The sequence below is a fragment of the Littorina saxatilis genome, linkage group LG2, assembly GCF_037325665.1.
Source record: "Littorina saxatilis isolate snail1 linkage group LG2, US_GU_Lsax_2.0, whole genome shotgun sequence".
NCBI lineage: Eukaryota > Metazoa > Mollusca > Gastropoda > Littorinimorpha > Littorinidae > Littorina > Littorina saxatilis.
In genome coordinates, this window is record NC_090246.1 from 74,990,665 (window position 1) to 75,006,104 (window position 15,440).

The 15,440-nt window shown below is 44.2% G+C and overlaps 2 protein-coding genes across 2 annotated transcripts in view; one reads left to right on the forward strand and one right to left on the reverse strand.

Moving 5' to 3' along the window:
- Positions 1-15,440, reverse strand: part of LOC138959721 (protein dimmed-like) — a 62,712-nt gene that overhangs the window by 7,366 nt on the left and 39,906 nt on the right. The window lies entirely within an intron of this gene.
- On the forward strand, positions 1,392-3,997 carry LOC138954259 (golgin subfamily A member 6-like protein 22). Its single transcript, XM_070326144.1, has 2 exons — positions 1,392-1,474; positions 2,986-3,997. Exons 1-2 carry the CDS (start codon positions 1,392-1,394, stop codon positions 3,995-3,997), a joined length of 1,095 nt encoding a protein of 364 aa, XP_070182245.1.

A 15,440-nucleotide genomic window follows, 5' to 3' on the forward strand; every position in this document is an offset into this window, starting at 1 on the left:
CCTAAATATAAATGACAAATCGTGTCCCTTATAATATAGAATACACACATGTTAATTTTCTTAGGATGTTGCTGCCTTGCACTGCAACATCAATAGGCCGCATTTCATGGACTTTTTATTTTATCCAGAAAGTGTGCAAGCAAGAACGTCCTTCAAAAATGAAAACACGCAGCTTGACAAATACAAAGCCTCACCCACACTGAATTGACAGCAAACAGCCAACCCTGCTTCATCTCTTGGATAAGGGAAAGTCGCCAATCCCGGAACAGTCGGCCAACTTGGAACACCTCAATATGCGATCAACGGGGAACAATTCATGAACAATTGTTTTGCAGAAATGTCTAGTGACATTCCTTGATATTATTCCAGCAAAAAAAATGAATACCGCGGCAAAACAAAAAAGATGGTACGTTTTTTTTAAACTTTTCTTCCTTCTTCTTCTTATTTCTACCGTCTACAATTCGTAGTATTACTCTTTATCTATATACGCGAACGTAAAATGTTTATTGCTGTGATAAACCTTCATAGATTTGCAATAACTTGAACGGAAAAAAAATTTGGAACGTCACGTGTATCCAACAGAAAAACGCGAAATCCATGCAGAGGTGCCATGCGGCAATGATGGAACACATAAGAGAGGCAAACATGGAACAGTGTTCCAGCTTTGCTGCATTCTGTTCCATCTTACCCTCATCAAACAATAAACAGAACACTGGTGTTTTATTCACGTAGGCTATTTAATTCTCTTTTCGGTTTTGTTGTGTTTTTCCTTTCTATAAGTTTTATTGAATGATTGATTGATTTGTTTGACAATATTATGAGACCCGATCGCGAACGGCGGTGGTTACCAGAAGAAATGGGCTGCGCTTTGTCGGCAGTGAAAAACGGAGATATGGGTTTGCGTTGCGCATCAAGAGCACATGGTGTTACTGTCACAACTCTTAAAAGTCATTTAGAAGGAAACAAACAAATTTGCAAAAGAAGAAGTAAAGTTCACAGGAAGACCTTCTACATTAACACCAGAGATAGAACAAGAACTAATCAATAGCATTCTTGAAGCTGAAATAAATTTGCCAACGTCACCCCCATCGTTGTTTTGTACACTGTACATGGAGATTCTGGTCATTATGATTGCTTGGTGTCAGCAGCAAATGTAAGCTTACCTGCTGCTGATGTCCTCAGACCTGCAACGCACAACCACAAGCTTGCCGAAGAGATCATCACGAAAAAAACAAGCTTCTCCTTACAAGCAAAAGCTGGAGATTTCACTTGCAAAAAGGCGTGCAGGTCAACAGAAAAGAGGAAAGAATGAAGCTACAAAATCTTCTGCTCAGAGAAACAAGAGGGGAATATCTTCTGATCAGAGGGAAAAAAGGAGAACATTCTCGACGATGCGTTCTATCCCGGGGGAAATCACTTGGTACTGCTCCATGTGTGGCACCAACTCCCCCGAGAACATGATACAGTGCCAGAGGTGCACACAGTGGGCACACGAGGACTGCGCTGACAGCAGCGGACAAAAGGACTTCGAAATCTGTACTTAGCAATTTTTGTGTGTCTGCAAAATCAGTTCTAAAATCTGTTCTTAGTTATTTGCTTTGAGACTTTATGCGTAATGATTTTTAGATTTAGTCAATTGGGCAGGTAGCCCTTTTATATCTATTTGTCAACAGAAGCTGCGAAATTTCGTGGTACTGCTTCATGTGTGGCACCAACTCCCCTGAGGATATGTTATAGTGCCAGAAGTGCACACAGTAATCACACGATGACTGCGCTGACAGTAGAAGACAAAGGACATTGTCTGCGAAATCGGTTCTTTGCCTATTTTTTCCTTTTTCTTTAAGGTTTTGTTTTTTAGTCCTATTTAGACCTAGCCCTTATTTATCTTTTTGTTTTACATTTAAGGCTTAAATTGTTATCCGATTTGTTATTTCCTTGGTAAAAATCAAAATATGATGTTGAAAAAAAAGACATTTACATAAAATGGCTTAATCAAAATGTTATGACGTATTTATTTATCTTGTGTGTGTGGCAATGTGTGCATGTTTGTGTGTGAATGAGAGTGTGTGGGTGTATATGTGTGCGTGTGAGACACAGACAGAGCTAGAAAGAGAGTCAGGGTGTGTTTGTATGTGTTCCGAGTTTGACAACACAGTGTTCCACTTTACACACCCATGCGTCCAACCTGGAACAAATGCAGACATTTTTTATTATGATCAGTCTGATGAATTGCGTGACTTTTATTTTATTTTATGTGGTTCGTTTATTTACTGATAGAGTCTAGTATGTGACAATATAAAGAACGCTTTGCAATATCCATTTTTATGTCTGGTACAGCTGTTTCTCCTTAACTGTTCCAGGTTTAGCGACTTTCCCCTACGTTACATTTTAAAAGATTACTTTAGGTAAAAACAAAAACCAGAAGTAATAAGATTATATATATAAAATCGGAAAAAGAAATTATAGAAGGTGTATTCAGAAACGAAATGGAGCCCTTGCTATAAAAACAACAACCCAGTCACCAACAAATCTAAAATCTGACAAGACAACCAGGAATAGAAAGTCGTCTCCATTTTCACATGCGGCAAATCAATCCTTACAAAAATCAAAATGATATAAGCTTGTTCAGCCAAGGAATGGACAGTCCCTCCTTTTCTTTGACGATAATCATGAACAGCTGCCTTAGATGGAAAAACACATCTAAAAGTATAGACAAAAAAGACACCTCATGAAAATATCTCTTGGAATACAACACTCTGTCTATAGAGAATCTCCTGTTACCTTACAATCGACAGGAATAACAATTTCACACGCACAGGAACAAAAATAAGGAGAACAAGGAGACAAAATAAGGTGAACAAGGAGAAAAAATAAGGAGAACCAGGAGACATAATCAGGAGAACACGGAGACAAAATAAGGAAAACAAGGAGACAAAATCAGGAAAACAAGGAGACAAAATCAGGAGAACACGGAGACAAAATCAGGAGAACACGGAGACAAAATCAGGAGAACAAGGAGACAAAATCAGGAGAACAAGGAGAGAAAATCAGGAGAACAAGGAGAGAAAATCAGGAGAACAAGGAGACAAAATCAGGAGAACACGGAGACAAAATCAGGAGAACACGGAGACAAAATCAGGAGAACACGGAGACAAAATCAGGAGAACAAGGAGACAAAATCAAGAGAACACGGAGACAAAATCAGGAGAACACGGAGACAAAATCAGGAGAACAAGGAGACAAAATCAAGAGAACAAGGAGACAAAATCAGGAGAACAAGGAGACAAAATCAGGAGAACAAGGAGACAAAATCAGGAGAACACGGAGACAAAATCAGGAGAACACGGAGACAAAATCAGGAGAACACGGAGACAAAATCAAGAGAACAAGGAGACAAAATCAGGAGAACACGGAGACAAAATCAGGAGAACACGGAGACAAAATCAGGAGAACAAGGAGACAAAATCAGGAGAACAAGGAGACAAAATCAGGAGAACAAGGGAGACAAAATCAGGAGAACACGGAGACAAAATCAGGAGAACACGGAGACAAAATAAGGAGAACAAGGAGACAAAATCAGGAGAACACGGAGACAAAATCAGGAGAACACGGAGACAAAATAAGGAGAACACGGAGACAAAATCAGGAGAACAAGGAGACAAAATCAGGAGAACAAGGAGACAAAATCAGGAGAACAAGGAGACAAAATCAGGAGAACACGGAGACAAAATCAGGAGAACAAGGAGACAAAATAAGGAGAACACGGAGACAAAATCAGGAGAACACGGAGACAAAATCAGGAGAACAAGGAGACAAAATCAGGAGAACAAGGAGACAAAATAAGGAGAACGAGGAGACAAAATCAGGAGAACAAGGAGACAAAATCAGGAGAACTAGGAGACAAAATCAGGAGAACACGGAGACAAAATCAGGAGAACAAGGAGACAAAATCAGGAGAACACGGAGACAAAATCAGGAGAACACGGAGACAAAATAAGGAGAACACGGAGACAAAATCAGGAGAACAAGGAGACAAAATCAGGAGAACAAGGAGACAAAATCAGGAGAACAAGGAGACAAAATCAGGAGAACACGGAGACAAAATCAGGAGAACAAGTAGACAAAATAAGGAGAACCAGGAGACAAACTCAGGAGAACACGGAGACAAAATCAGGAGAACAAGTAGACAAAATAAGGAGAACACGGAGACAAAATCAGGAGAACAAGGAGACAAAATCAGGAGAACACGGAGACAAAATCAGGAGAACACGGAGACAAAATAAGGAGAACACGGAGACAAAATCAGGAGAACAAGGAGACAAAATCAGGAGAACAAGGAGACAAAATCAGGAGAACAAGGAGACAAAATCAGGAGAACACGGAGACAAAATCAGGAGAACAAGTAGACAAAATAAGGAGAACCAGGAGACAAAATCAGGAGAACACGGAGACAAAATCAGGAGAACAAGGAGACAAAATCAGGAGAACAAGGAGACAAAATCAGGAGAACACGGAGACAAAATCAGGAGAACAAGGAGACAAAATCAGGAGAACTAGGAGACAAAATCAGGAGAACAAGTAGACAAAATAAGGAGAACCAGGAGACAAAATCAGGAGAACTAGGAGACAAAATCAGGAGAACAAGGAGACAAAATCAGGAGAACTAGGAGACAAAATCAGGAGAACAAGGAGACAAAATCAGGAGAACAAGGAGACAAAATCAGGAGAACACGGAGACAAAATCAGGAGAACAAGGATACAAAATCAGGAGCGTGCGAAGAATCGAACAGAATACCACTAGCACAAAGAAACACACGAAACAAGTTCCCCCGCATTGTGTAAGACTTAATTTCCCTTCACTTTCAGCCCACAAAAAACACAGCCACTTCGAATCCACTGCACAACATAAAACCTTCGCATTCCATACGTTTCAAAAGACAGGATAATTACAAAGAAAGGGGTGCCATGGCGAAAAAAAATACAAATTGCTTCTGGGCTGAGTTTGTGTTAAATTACACGACACCAACGAACGCTAAAGAAGGAAACTGTGATGATGAAGTTCAAAAGGCAAAGCAAAATTGATAACATCAAACTGACGCAATGAACACCTTGCTTTTGATGCATTGATGGCCGGCGAGAATCAAAGGAATAAAAACAAAATACATTAAAACAAAATTCCCCGTTTTCCAATTTTTGACATTTTGATTGAAATCATTCCACGTCCACTCTTTGTCAACTCTGTAATCAGTTGTTGAAGACATGTCTATCATCATACTACAGTACGTATTCACGAAATTGTCGTTGCAACCATGTCCTCCTCCTCCTCCCCCGAATAAGCAGCAGCAATAGTAGCGGCAGTCGCAAAAATTACAATCAGCATCATGATGCTCGTCATTGCCGTAGTCGTCGTAATTTGTTGTTAACAGCACCTTCCACATCTTGTGTGTGTGTGTGTGTGTGTGTGTGTGTGTGTGTGTGTGTGTGTGTGTGTGTGTGTGTGTGTCCGTGTGTGTGTGTGTGGGTGTGTGTCCGTGTGTGTGTGTGTGTGGGTGTGTGTCCGTGTGTGTGTGTGTGTGTGTGTGAGAGAGAGAGAGAGAGAGAGAGAGAGAGAGAGAGAGGGAGAGAGAGAGAGAGAAAGAGACACTGAGAAAGAGACACTGAGAGAGAGAGAGAGAGAGAGAGAGAGAGAGAGAGAGAGAGAGAGAGAGAGAGAGAGAGAGAGAGAGAGAGAGAGAGAGAGAGAACCACAGACAGAGAAAGAGACACTGAGAGAGACAGTCCATTGTGTAACGACAAACTGGTTTTTGCTTTCTGAAAGATAATACTGTTTCATCTTGTGGTCGTTTCTTTGCAAAGCACTACAGTCAAGAGAGCGGCTTCAGCAAGAGAAACACTACATTGGAAACCAAGGCGGCGCTCACGCCTTCCTCTGGAATCAGCAATTTAGAACTGCAACACTTCAATGGCGTGATTCGAGTCCATTTCCCGCAAAACCTGTTTTATTCCCACGGGTGAGATATGACAAAAACTAACAATCGGAAAAATCTGATGGTTTCCACTCACCGGTGTCATAAATATGCCCAGCTTCAAAAGAAACGCAGCATATAACTACTCCATCAAAGCCTAGTCACGTCACGGCTGCGCATGCGCACGATGCACAACATGCCTCTTTTTGGTTGGGTTTTTACGAAATAAAAAGGTGTGAGGAAGAGAAGAAGGAGAAGCGAGAAAAAACAAGATTATTTTCTTACAATTGCGTCGAGTCAGAAGGAAGATCGACCGCGGAAATTCCATCTCTGGATTGAACGGCGATCACAATCGTGGAGAAGCATGCGTGAATTGTCGGGGAGCAGGGCAGCTTTTCGACATTTTGGTTTCGCAGAAACCGATTTATTGAAACGCCGAGTAACGCTGGAAAGGGGGAGTTTGGAGAGACGTTGAAGTCTAGGAGCTTTAAGGCCATCGATTTTTCACAAATCACACTCTATAATTATATGGTCTTTTCTTTTTATTTCTGTTTTCAGTATTTTCTCCCTTCTTTGTCTTTCTTCTTCTTCTGGAACTCTGTATTCCTTTAATTTTGGTTTTGTTTATCTCCATCTTGAATAGTACTTAAACAAATGGTAAGAGAGACATCTGGTAAACCTGACACGTCTGCGTACACTTATTTCTTTGGTTCAAATCCTGCTAAATGACACAGTGTCCCGTTACCATTCTTGCACTGACGTAGTAGTCTGACATTTCCAGACAACACATGAAACCTCTTTGAAGCCGACGACAAGACTAAAGAGTTATTTTTCTCTCTCTCGCATCTTAACTTCGATCTTTGAGATGCCAAGCACCTTTCCATAACCGTCTGTCTGTGTGCTGCTACAATATGTCATGTAACAAGAATCCCTTACTGTCTGACGGCTGTCTGAACAAGACTTTCCAAAAGTTTAACTTAAAACACACGGAGATATCCAGCGAAACAGAAACACGCCAGACCAGCGGATCACTAATTCAAATAGTCCCCGCGGCCAGATCCGTCCGACATCTACATCTACATCACCAGCAGCGCCGCGACGACCAAACAGCCGTACAAAAAGGGCAGCACGGAGTTAATCGACACACGTAGGCATGCAAAAAGGGCCCGTTAATGACATCACGTTGCAATGAGAACATGTCAAAAACACTAGCTCGCCGCCACAATTGGCCCCGCTCCCCCCCACTGCGTACCAATTACCTACGCCCACGGTGCTGCTTACTGCAATTCTCACTGTCTTTCTCAAATGTATCTGTCTGTCTGTCTGTCACTCTCTCTCTCTCACTCACTCTCTCTCTCTCTCTCTCTCTCTCTCTCTCTCTCTCTCTCTCTCTGAGACAGATAGAAAGATAGCTAGATAGATAGAGAGAGAGAGAGAGAGAGAGAGAGAGAGAGAGAGAGAGAGAGAGAGAGAGAGAGAGAGAGAGAGAGAGAGAAAGAAAGAAAGAGGGAGAGAGAGAGCGAGGGAGAGAGCGAGCGAGAGAGAAAGAGAGAGGGAGAGAGCGAGCGAGCGAGAGAGAGAGAGAGAGAGAGAGAGAGAGAGAGAGAGAGAGAGAGAAAGAGAGCGAGAGAGAGAGAGAGAGAGAGAGAGAGAGAGAGAGAGAGAGAGAGAGAGAGAGAGAGAGAGCAACAATTCCATCAGACTTGAATTCGGGCAGGAATTTCAATAGCAGCACTAAAAACAAAAAACATAAAACATGGGAATTTTGTAAGAAAATGAAGAAGGAAAGGAAATAAAACCCGATTGCATCATCCTGTCTTTTCCAGAACCCAACACAAAACCTTGTTACTGCAAAAGGAACACTGAGCAGGAACTGCGAACACGGAAAAAATGAATCCTCTATCCAAAGAAGCAACAGATGACATTAATTTGGTCGCCCTGCCCAAATTCCTGGATCCAATGCAATTTCGCCTCTGGTTCTTGATCTGACAGCCATGCACTTGGCTATTACACGATGCAGAATCATGCGTGACACTTCCTCCGCAGGTCGAAAGCAAAATACCCCCTCGCCTCCCCCAAGAAAATCAAAAAAATAACAAAGGAAAGATACGAAGAAGGAACAGGAGGAAGAAGAGAAGTAGGAAGAAGAGAAGTAGGATGAGGAGGATGAGGAGGATGAGGATGAGGAGGATGAGGAGGAGGAGGAGGAGGAGGAGGAGGAAGAGAATAACCACAAGGCGGACAAGGAAAAGAGCCAGAAAAAGAACGTGGAAAAAAAGACGGAAGAAGGACAAATGCAAGTTGGCGTTTTGGCTGGCTTAGTGCCCTGTTTTGTCTTCTTTCTGGAGTTTGCTTGTTTTTGTTCGAGTGTATACTGGCAACCGGCTTGCAAAAGCAAAGCACCACCCGCCTATGGCCAATCTCATCATCTTGAGAATGAAAAATGTCTAAAGATTATATGCTCTTCTCCTTCGTACCTATTCTTCAACATGCAATAAACAAATCACGGGGGCATAATCGGCCAGTAGCAGGCCTGCTTCTCCGAACATGAAAACAAATGCAAGGTCAACAATTTGGGGCGCTCGTACATTGCCGCAGGCACCAAACTGGACAATAAACATTGCCCAAGAACTATCATACTGGAATTTATCTATTACATTAGAACCCCACCCCCCTTTCCGCATCAGTTGTGAGAGTGACTGCTGTTCGCTAAGAAACAAGTCTTTAATTGAGATCGGGGGGGGGGGGGGGGGTCGTGGTAGGTGCAAGGGATGATAATTTGGGGATTAACGTTACTGCAGAAACTTAGAAGCATAATCATTCTCTCTCACTCTTTCTCCTTCCCTCTCACTCTCTTTCCTCTAAAAATCATCCTTTTACACAATTTCCGCGCCCGGCGCATACCTAAGAGACCTACCCATTCTGACAAATGATGTCAGTCTCAGGAGACCAATTTCAACGCATAAAAAAAAGTGAATCCAGCCAAATGTAATAGACACTGACAAAGGGATAGGAGGGCAGACAAAAACTACCAGAGTCCCAAAACCAGGTCCTCAGAGAAGCCCACAACGAAGACAAAGACCTGGTTACAAAGAATCGCTAAATATTCTCCTCCTCTCTCCTCCTCTCCCTACACCCCCCCACCACCCCCAAGCAAAAAGAATCCCTATATCATGTTCCAAACCTCTTTTCAGTCTATATATAGCCTCGTAGAAGAGGCAGGCACGAAGAGAGAGACAGAAAAGAACGAGGAGTAAACAGGGCAATCTTTTGTTTGATCAATAGCGGCGACGTAACAGCTCCTGGTCTCCCCCAAGGACGCTAAGGCCGTGAATGAAGCCGGGGAGAAAAACCCGAAATGCCAAAGGTCGGAACCGGATTCAGATCTGGCACCCTCCCGCTCAACCCCCCCCCCCCCCCCCCCCCCCATAACGGTTTGTGCCCTAAGTGCCAAAAATCTAACCCCGCGCAATGTAGCTCACATACTATCTATCGGCGGCCTGACGCTTACTCCGACCCCTGTAATGTGCTTGTTTTGGGTGATTTGTTTCGCTGGACTACATAAAGGACACAAGAACCAGTTAAAACCGCCTTATCTGTATTCAAGGCAAGAATGCGACGCCATGCGTAGATTGGTCACGGTCGAAATGGATAAACTGGAATTTGCTAAGAGAGACTAACCTACCATAGACCAAAAAGCAATGAACATGTGAACCTTCCAATGATCTCTTTGGTTTATCTATCTAGCTTAGTCCAAAGTCTACAGCAATTTATTTCCTCTCCTTGACCACTGAATGTATTGCAACAAAAGCAACACGACGCACACTAGTAAAAACAATGTTTAAACCCAGACTTCAACTGTGGGTGGTAATATATCGAGTTATTGTTTATTTCCAACTCTGCCAGTCGCTGACAGATCTGCAATATGCATGCAATCATTGTCGAGTTGGGAGTAATTCGGTTGAATAGACCCATTGTGACCGAACAAGAATAAATCTCTCTCTGGAATTGACTCCTTGATATTGAGTACATGTTTATCAGGCCAAAGCGTATCAGAATAGCAACCGCGATGCACCCGTGTCATTTGTTTTCGTCCTCAATAACGTCGGCATAGTCTAGCCAGGAGTAATAGGGGCAAATTAGACACAATTGACCATACAAGACTAAAATATATCTCCTTCATGTTGAGTGCATGTCGATCATGCCGACACGTACTAACGCCATGTTGTCGTGTCATGTATTTGTCATCTCTAACGTCTGCAACTCGCATTGCTCAACATATATGTAACTGATGCTACTCGAGCCAGGAGTAATGTAATGCTAGTTGAGCCAAGGAATAATTGAAGCTCATTTAGACCCACTCTGACTGTACAGGACTAAACCTCTCTCTCCAATTAACTTCTTGCCGTTGAATGCGTGTCGATCAAGCCAAAGCATGTATCTAAACACTGCACCCGCCTTGTTCTCGTGACATGGTTTTGTCCTTACTAACGCTTGCAGCCCGCTGCTGGTTCCGCAGGGCACGCCATTGTTGTTCTGGAGTGGGAAGCATGTTGGTGCAATTACTAATTAATAAGTGAATAAACCTCCGCCACTCCTGGGTGCATAACGAGCAAACAAGCACGTCGACCAGACCTCCGCAATGGCGATTAAAGCAATCAGCTGGGCGAGCAATGCAATCAGCTGAAAACGACTTTAACAACGCACGCACAGCATTTAGGCCGTTTACAGCCTCCTCCACCCCAAGGCAGTCCCTGGATAAATCACTTCAAACGACTGAAAACGTCTAGCTTGATAATCATTACAACGAACTGCATCGCCCACACCTCCCACCATAAACCATACAATAAGCACAATAATAACGAGCTCCCCCCCCCTCCCATCTGCCACCAACATCCACGGACAGATAGCCAGCCAGCAAGTCAGCCAGCCAGCCAGATGCACGCAACGTATGTACGCACGTACGCACGCACCTGCACACACACACCACCCCCCCAACACACACACACCACACGCACGCCCTTGTCGAATCTGAGTTTTTTGGTCCATATCTTATGTTAGAATTGTCATCAATAGAGAGAACAACAACCGCTGAATCCCCTTTGTGGTGTTTGATTTACGATAGAAATAACGTGTACAACATCTGCAAAGCGAAAAAAAATTCATATTGCAAGAGACTGAATAAATACTCTTTTGAAAAAGACACGAATTCAAAGGTCATAAACCATTATTTCCAACCAACAAAACTGGTTTACCGAGAAAAAACACACACCTTAAATACTTACAAAACCGACAGATTTAAGCGTGCTGTATCCCTAATATTACAGGCACTGAGTACAGAACAAAATGATATATTTCTTAATAATCTAAGCAGAAGCGACCACAATGATCTACGTATGTAACCAAGCCTGCTTCCCGCAATAAAACCAGCATGAAAAGAAGAAAAAACCAATATTTTTTTGTACCAGAAGAACCTAAAGTGGGAATGGCAGGAACATGTATACTGCAGGTGTTATTTTTCTCCCTTAGGCCTTACTGTTATGTTGAATATTCACTGATGGGGAATCTACATGTAATAATAATTTTGTGCAAAGTCTTTATCTGATGTGAAAAAAGCAAACACAGTAATAGTTATGGTCTCTCCCCGGGCTTATCGTAACAACGATCAGATTTTTAGTGTACATTAATTTTGGTGTTCCATTCATGGCTTCTGTTGTTTGTTCAGATATTATCTTTTCTGGCGTACTTATGTGATAGGGTGGAGTGGAAGGGGGAAGATAGGCCAGGAAGCATAAATGAGACGCCAAGACAGAGGTTGCGATAACGTGACTTTTAATTAACGTACACCAGAAAGCAAACACCAGAAAGTTAACACCAGAAAGTTAACACCAGAAAGCAGTGTAGATTCTCCTCAGTGAGCACACTCAGTGAAACGTAAACACAAGAGCACAGGTATCGGAATCTAACACCACAAGTCGACTGATTACAACTTCGCGACAAATATGGTCAGCACTTCGACCGTTCACGTCAACCGACACAATCGAGCAGCACACAGCTCAGTATATCACAAATCGCGTTCTCTCCTCTAGCCTAAATGCTCTCCCTTTTAAAGGCTGGTCAACTCCGATTCCCAATAGCCAATAGGAAAGATACCCGGTGTCAGACAACGGGGGGCGTCGTCTTAAGATTGCCTGCCAAATGAAAGGGATCGTTAAAGAGGCAGAAATCGTCACAGAGGTGTCACACACCGGAAATATTACAAGTAGTTACAAAGAAGGGGGAGAGGGGTAAGAGACTAAAACCTCCAAGCCATGACCTGGCATCTTCTATAATGTTTCCTGTCAAAAGAAATGACACCCACTTGACAATACGCCGTCCAACGATACCCAGACAGTCTGGCGGCACATTACATAACGACCACCTAAATCTGAGATAAGAGGTTAGAAAGGAATCCGGTCAAGAGTCTACCCTACGATAGTAAACACACAATAATCCTAGCTGGAGACACAACTTGGGTCAGGGGAAGATAATAGACAGGGGAGGCAACTGAGTCGGGCAGGAGATAATTACACAAAAAGACTGGATACGCCACTTGACTACATCCCCCCCAGCTCTATACCAACTGCGTCCTCGCAGGTACAGCGCCTCGGGAATGCTGAAAATGACATCTATAAATCAAACACAAGTTCACCCAAGTGAAACAACAAATAAAATCAGAAACGGTAACGGATGACACGCACAGTCACCCAACCCATTCATACAAGACACAATACAACAGGCAATCAATAATCATAGTGTACATAGTCTCTTAGCAGAACACGAAAAGTCTCACAAATGACACATTGCCCACATGACAGCAGCACATTGTTTTCCTGACTGTTCACTGTAGACGGATGGCGGGGTTACGACAGCGGCACACTTAGTACTCACACAAATCCGTCTGTTCAAAATAAATAAAATCAAGTTAATCCCATGACTGCTCAGAACGACGACAATCTCTGCCGTATACGCTGTGAGCGGCGCACAGGCACAGCAGCTGGAGGAGGGACCAGAGGTTCTGGGTCTCTAGCCAGAGGCTGGTCTTGGACTCGCAGTACTGGCACTGGAAGCACCTGGGCCTGTAGAACAGGTGCGGGGGCCGCTGGCTGCACCGGATGAGGCTGGACGGGTGGGGGGAAGACAGGGCGTGCCATGTAGACAGTGCCTCGGTCAGGGAATGTTGGGGTAGCAGGGACTTGGGGTAAAGGGGCAAGATTGAGCATGGAATCCCAAAATGTGACCTGCTGAGTGTCGTGTAGCTGCACGGGGACTGGCAGTGTCACATTCTGATGCTCTTCCTCTGTCTGGCAGCTTTGCTCACGGAGAGGTTGCGTGATGGATGTTGACTGACTCACATGTTTCTCACTTGGCTGTCTCCATGACAGCAGTTGTTGATCTCTTTGACGCTTGGTAGGGCACCTGCTCTGTAGATGGCCGTGGCGGTTACAAAGCCAACAACGTGGCTTCGCGGACGGTTGCTGATGACGTGAGGCAGCTCGCGGATGTTGGTCCAGGGCAGCGCGAAGCTCTGCTGATCTGACGGAGAGTTCGTTGACTGGGACCTGCAGCCTACTTAACCCGGCACTCCTCTCTTTGGAAACAGGAGTTGCTTGGTCAGCCACTACATCGACATCTTCCCTCATCCACCTGAGGGCTTCGGCACGGACTGCCGCAAAAGTGACAGCCTCACGCCCTCTCACAAAGCGCAGCAGATCTCGTCGTAGAGGATGCAAAAACAGTCCATCGATGAAATGATCCCGGAGAGCATCATCTGTTAATGTATCAGGAACAACAGAATTAATCTTGACATGCAGAGACTGCAAACTGTGGGCGTATGAAAGAAGGCCCTCCTCTTGTCCCTGGTAGCGCGTGAAGAATGACGAAAGCAGTGAAGAACTGCTGGCGTGGTCACCAAACGTGTCCTGCAGGATGGTCAAGACTAAGTTGGCAGTGGCAGTCGCCTGAGGGGGGTGCAGGTTGATCTCCTTCTTGGCAGGCCCAGCAAGTGACTGGATCAGCCATTCAGCAGCCTCGCCGCCCAGCGCCTCCAGGTTGAAGTGGGCAATGATGCGACGAGCCTCTGTGACGTAGTCGTCTAGCAGACAGCCATCTTTGCTGCTAGTGAAGAGGGGGAGCCTGGGAGGGGAGAACATCTGCCACTGGGGTCTAGGAACCCCGTCGACCGCCATCTTGGATACGCCGAGTACCTCCTACACTGCTACCCCTGCTTTCTGGTGTTAAACTACGGCGTCTCTACTTCCTGAACCCTGCTCGCAGCGCCAGATGTGATAGGGTGGAGTGGAAGGGGGAAGATAGGCCAGGAAGCATAAATGAGACGCCAAGACAGAGGTTGCGATAACGTGACTTTTAATTAACGTACACCAGAAAGCAAACACCAGAAAGTTAACACCAGAAAGTTAACACCAGAAAGCAGTGTAGATTCTCCTCAGTGAGCACACTCAGTGAAACGTAAACACAAGAGCACAGGTATCGGAATCTAACACCACAAGTCGACTGATTACAACTTCGCGACAAATATGGTCAGCACTTCGACCGTTCACGTCAACCGACACAATCGAGCAGCACACAGCTCAGTATATCACAAATCGCGTTCTCTCCTCTAGTCTAATGCTCTCCCTTTTAAAGGCTGGTCAACTCCGATTCCCAATAGCCAATAGGAAAGATACCCGGTGTCAGACAACGGGGGGCGTCGTCTTAAGATTGCCTGCCCAATGGAAGGGATCGGTACCGAGGCATGAAATCGTTACAGGGGTGTCACACACCGGAAATATTACAAGTAGTGTCAAAGCTGATACACAGAAGGGGGGGGGGGGGGGGTAAGAGACTAACACCTCCAAGCTACCTGGCATCTTCTATAATTGTACCCTGTCAAAAGAAATGACACCCACTTGACAAAACGCCGTCCAACGATACCGAGACAGTCTGGCGGCACATTACCTAACGACCACCTAAATCTGAGATAAGAGGTTAGAAAGGAATCCGGTCAAGAGTCTACCCTACGATAGTAAACACACAATAATCCTAGCTGGAGACACAACTTGGGTCAGGGGAAGATAATAGACAGGGGAGGCAACTGAGTCGGGCAGGAGATAATTACACAAAAAGACTGGATACGCCACTTGACTACACTTAAATATAGCGTGCTTTAGGATTAACCTCTGAAAGAATGTGATCAGTTATTGTACTGGATTAATTATCATCTACTTAATTAAAACAGAATGTTAAGCTAAGCCAAAATACAGATTCCATGATAAAAGCATATTTCACGGATACCTGCAGCTACACTACATCCGGCTGAAGGCATACCTGCTGAATATAAACGACATGCTTTTCAAATTCTACTGATTGCAAAATGCATAACACAGAGATTTTTCATCAAGTTCATCTCATGGAAAGAGGGACAGACAAGAGCTT

Excerpts from the sequence above, each read along its gene's own strand:
- LOC138954259 (XM_070326144.1), top strand. The coding sequence starts at position 1,392 with ATGCGTTCTATCCCGGGGGAAATCACTTGGTACTGCTCCATGTGTGGC. Across the intron at positions 1,475-2,985 it reads AACATGATACAGTGCCAGAG|GAGAACACGGAGACAAAATC; the intron begins GTGCACACAGTG and ends AGACAAAATCAG.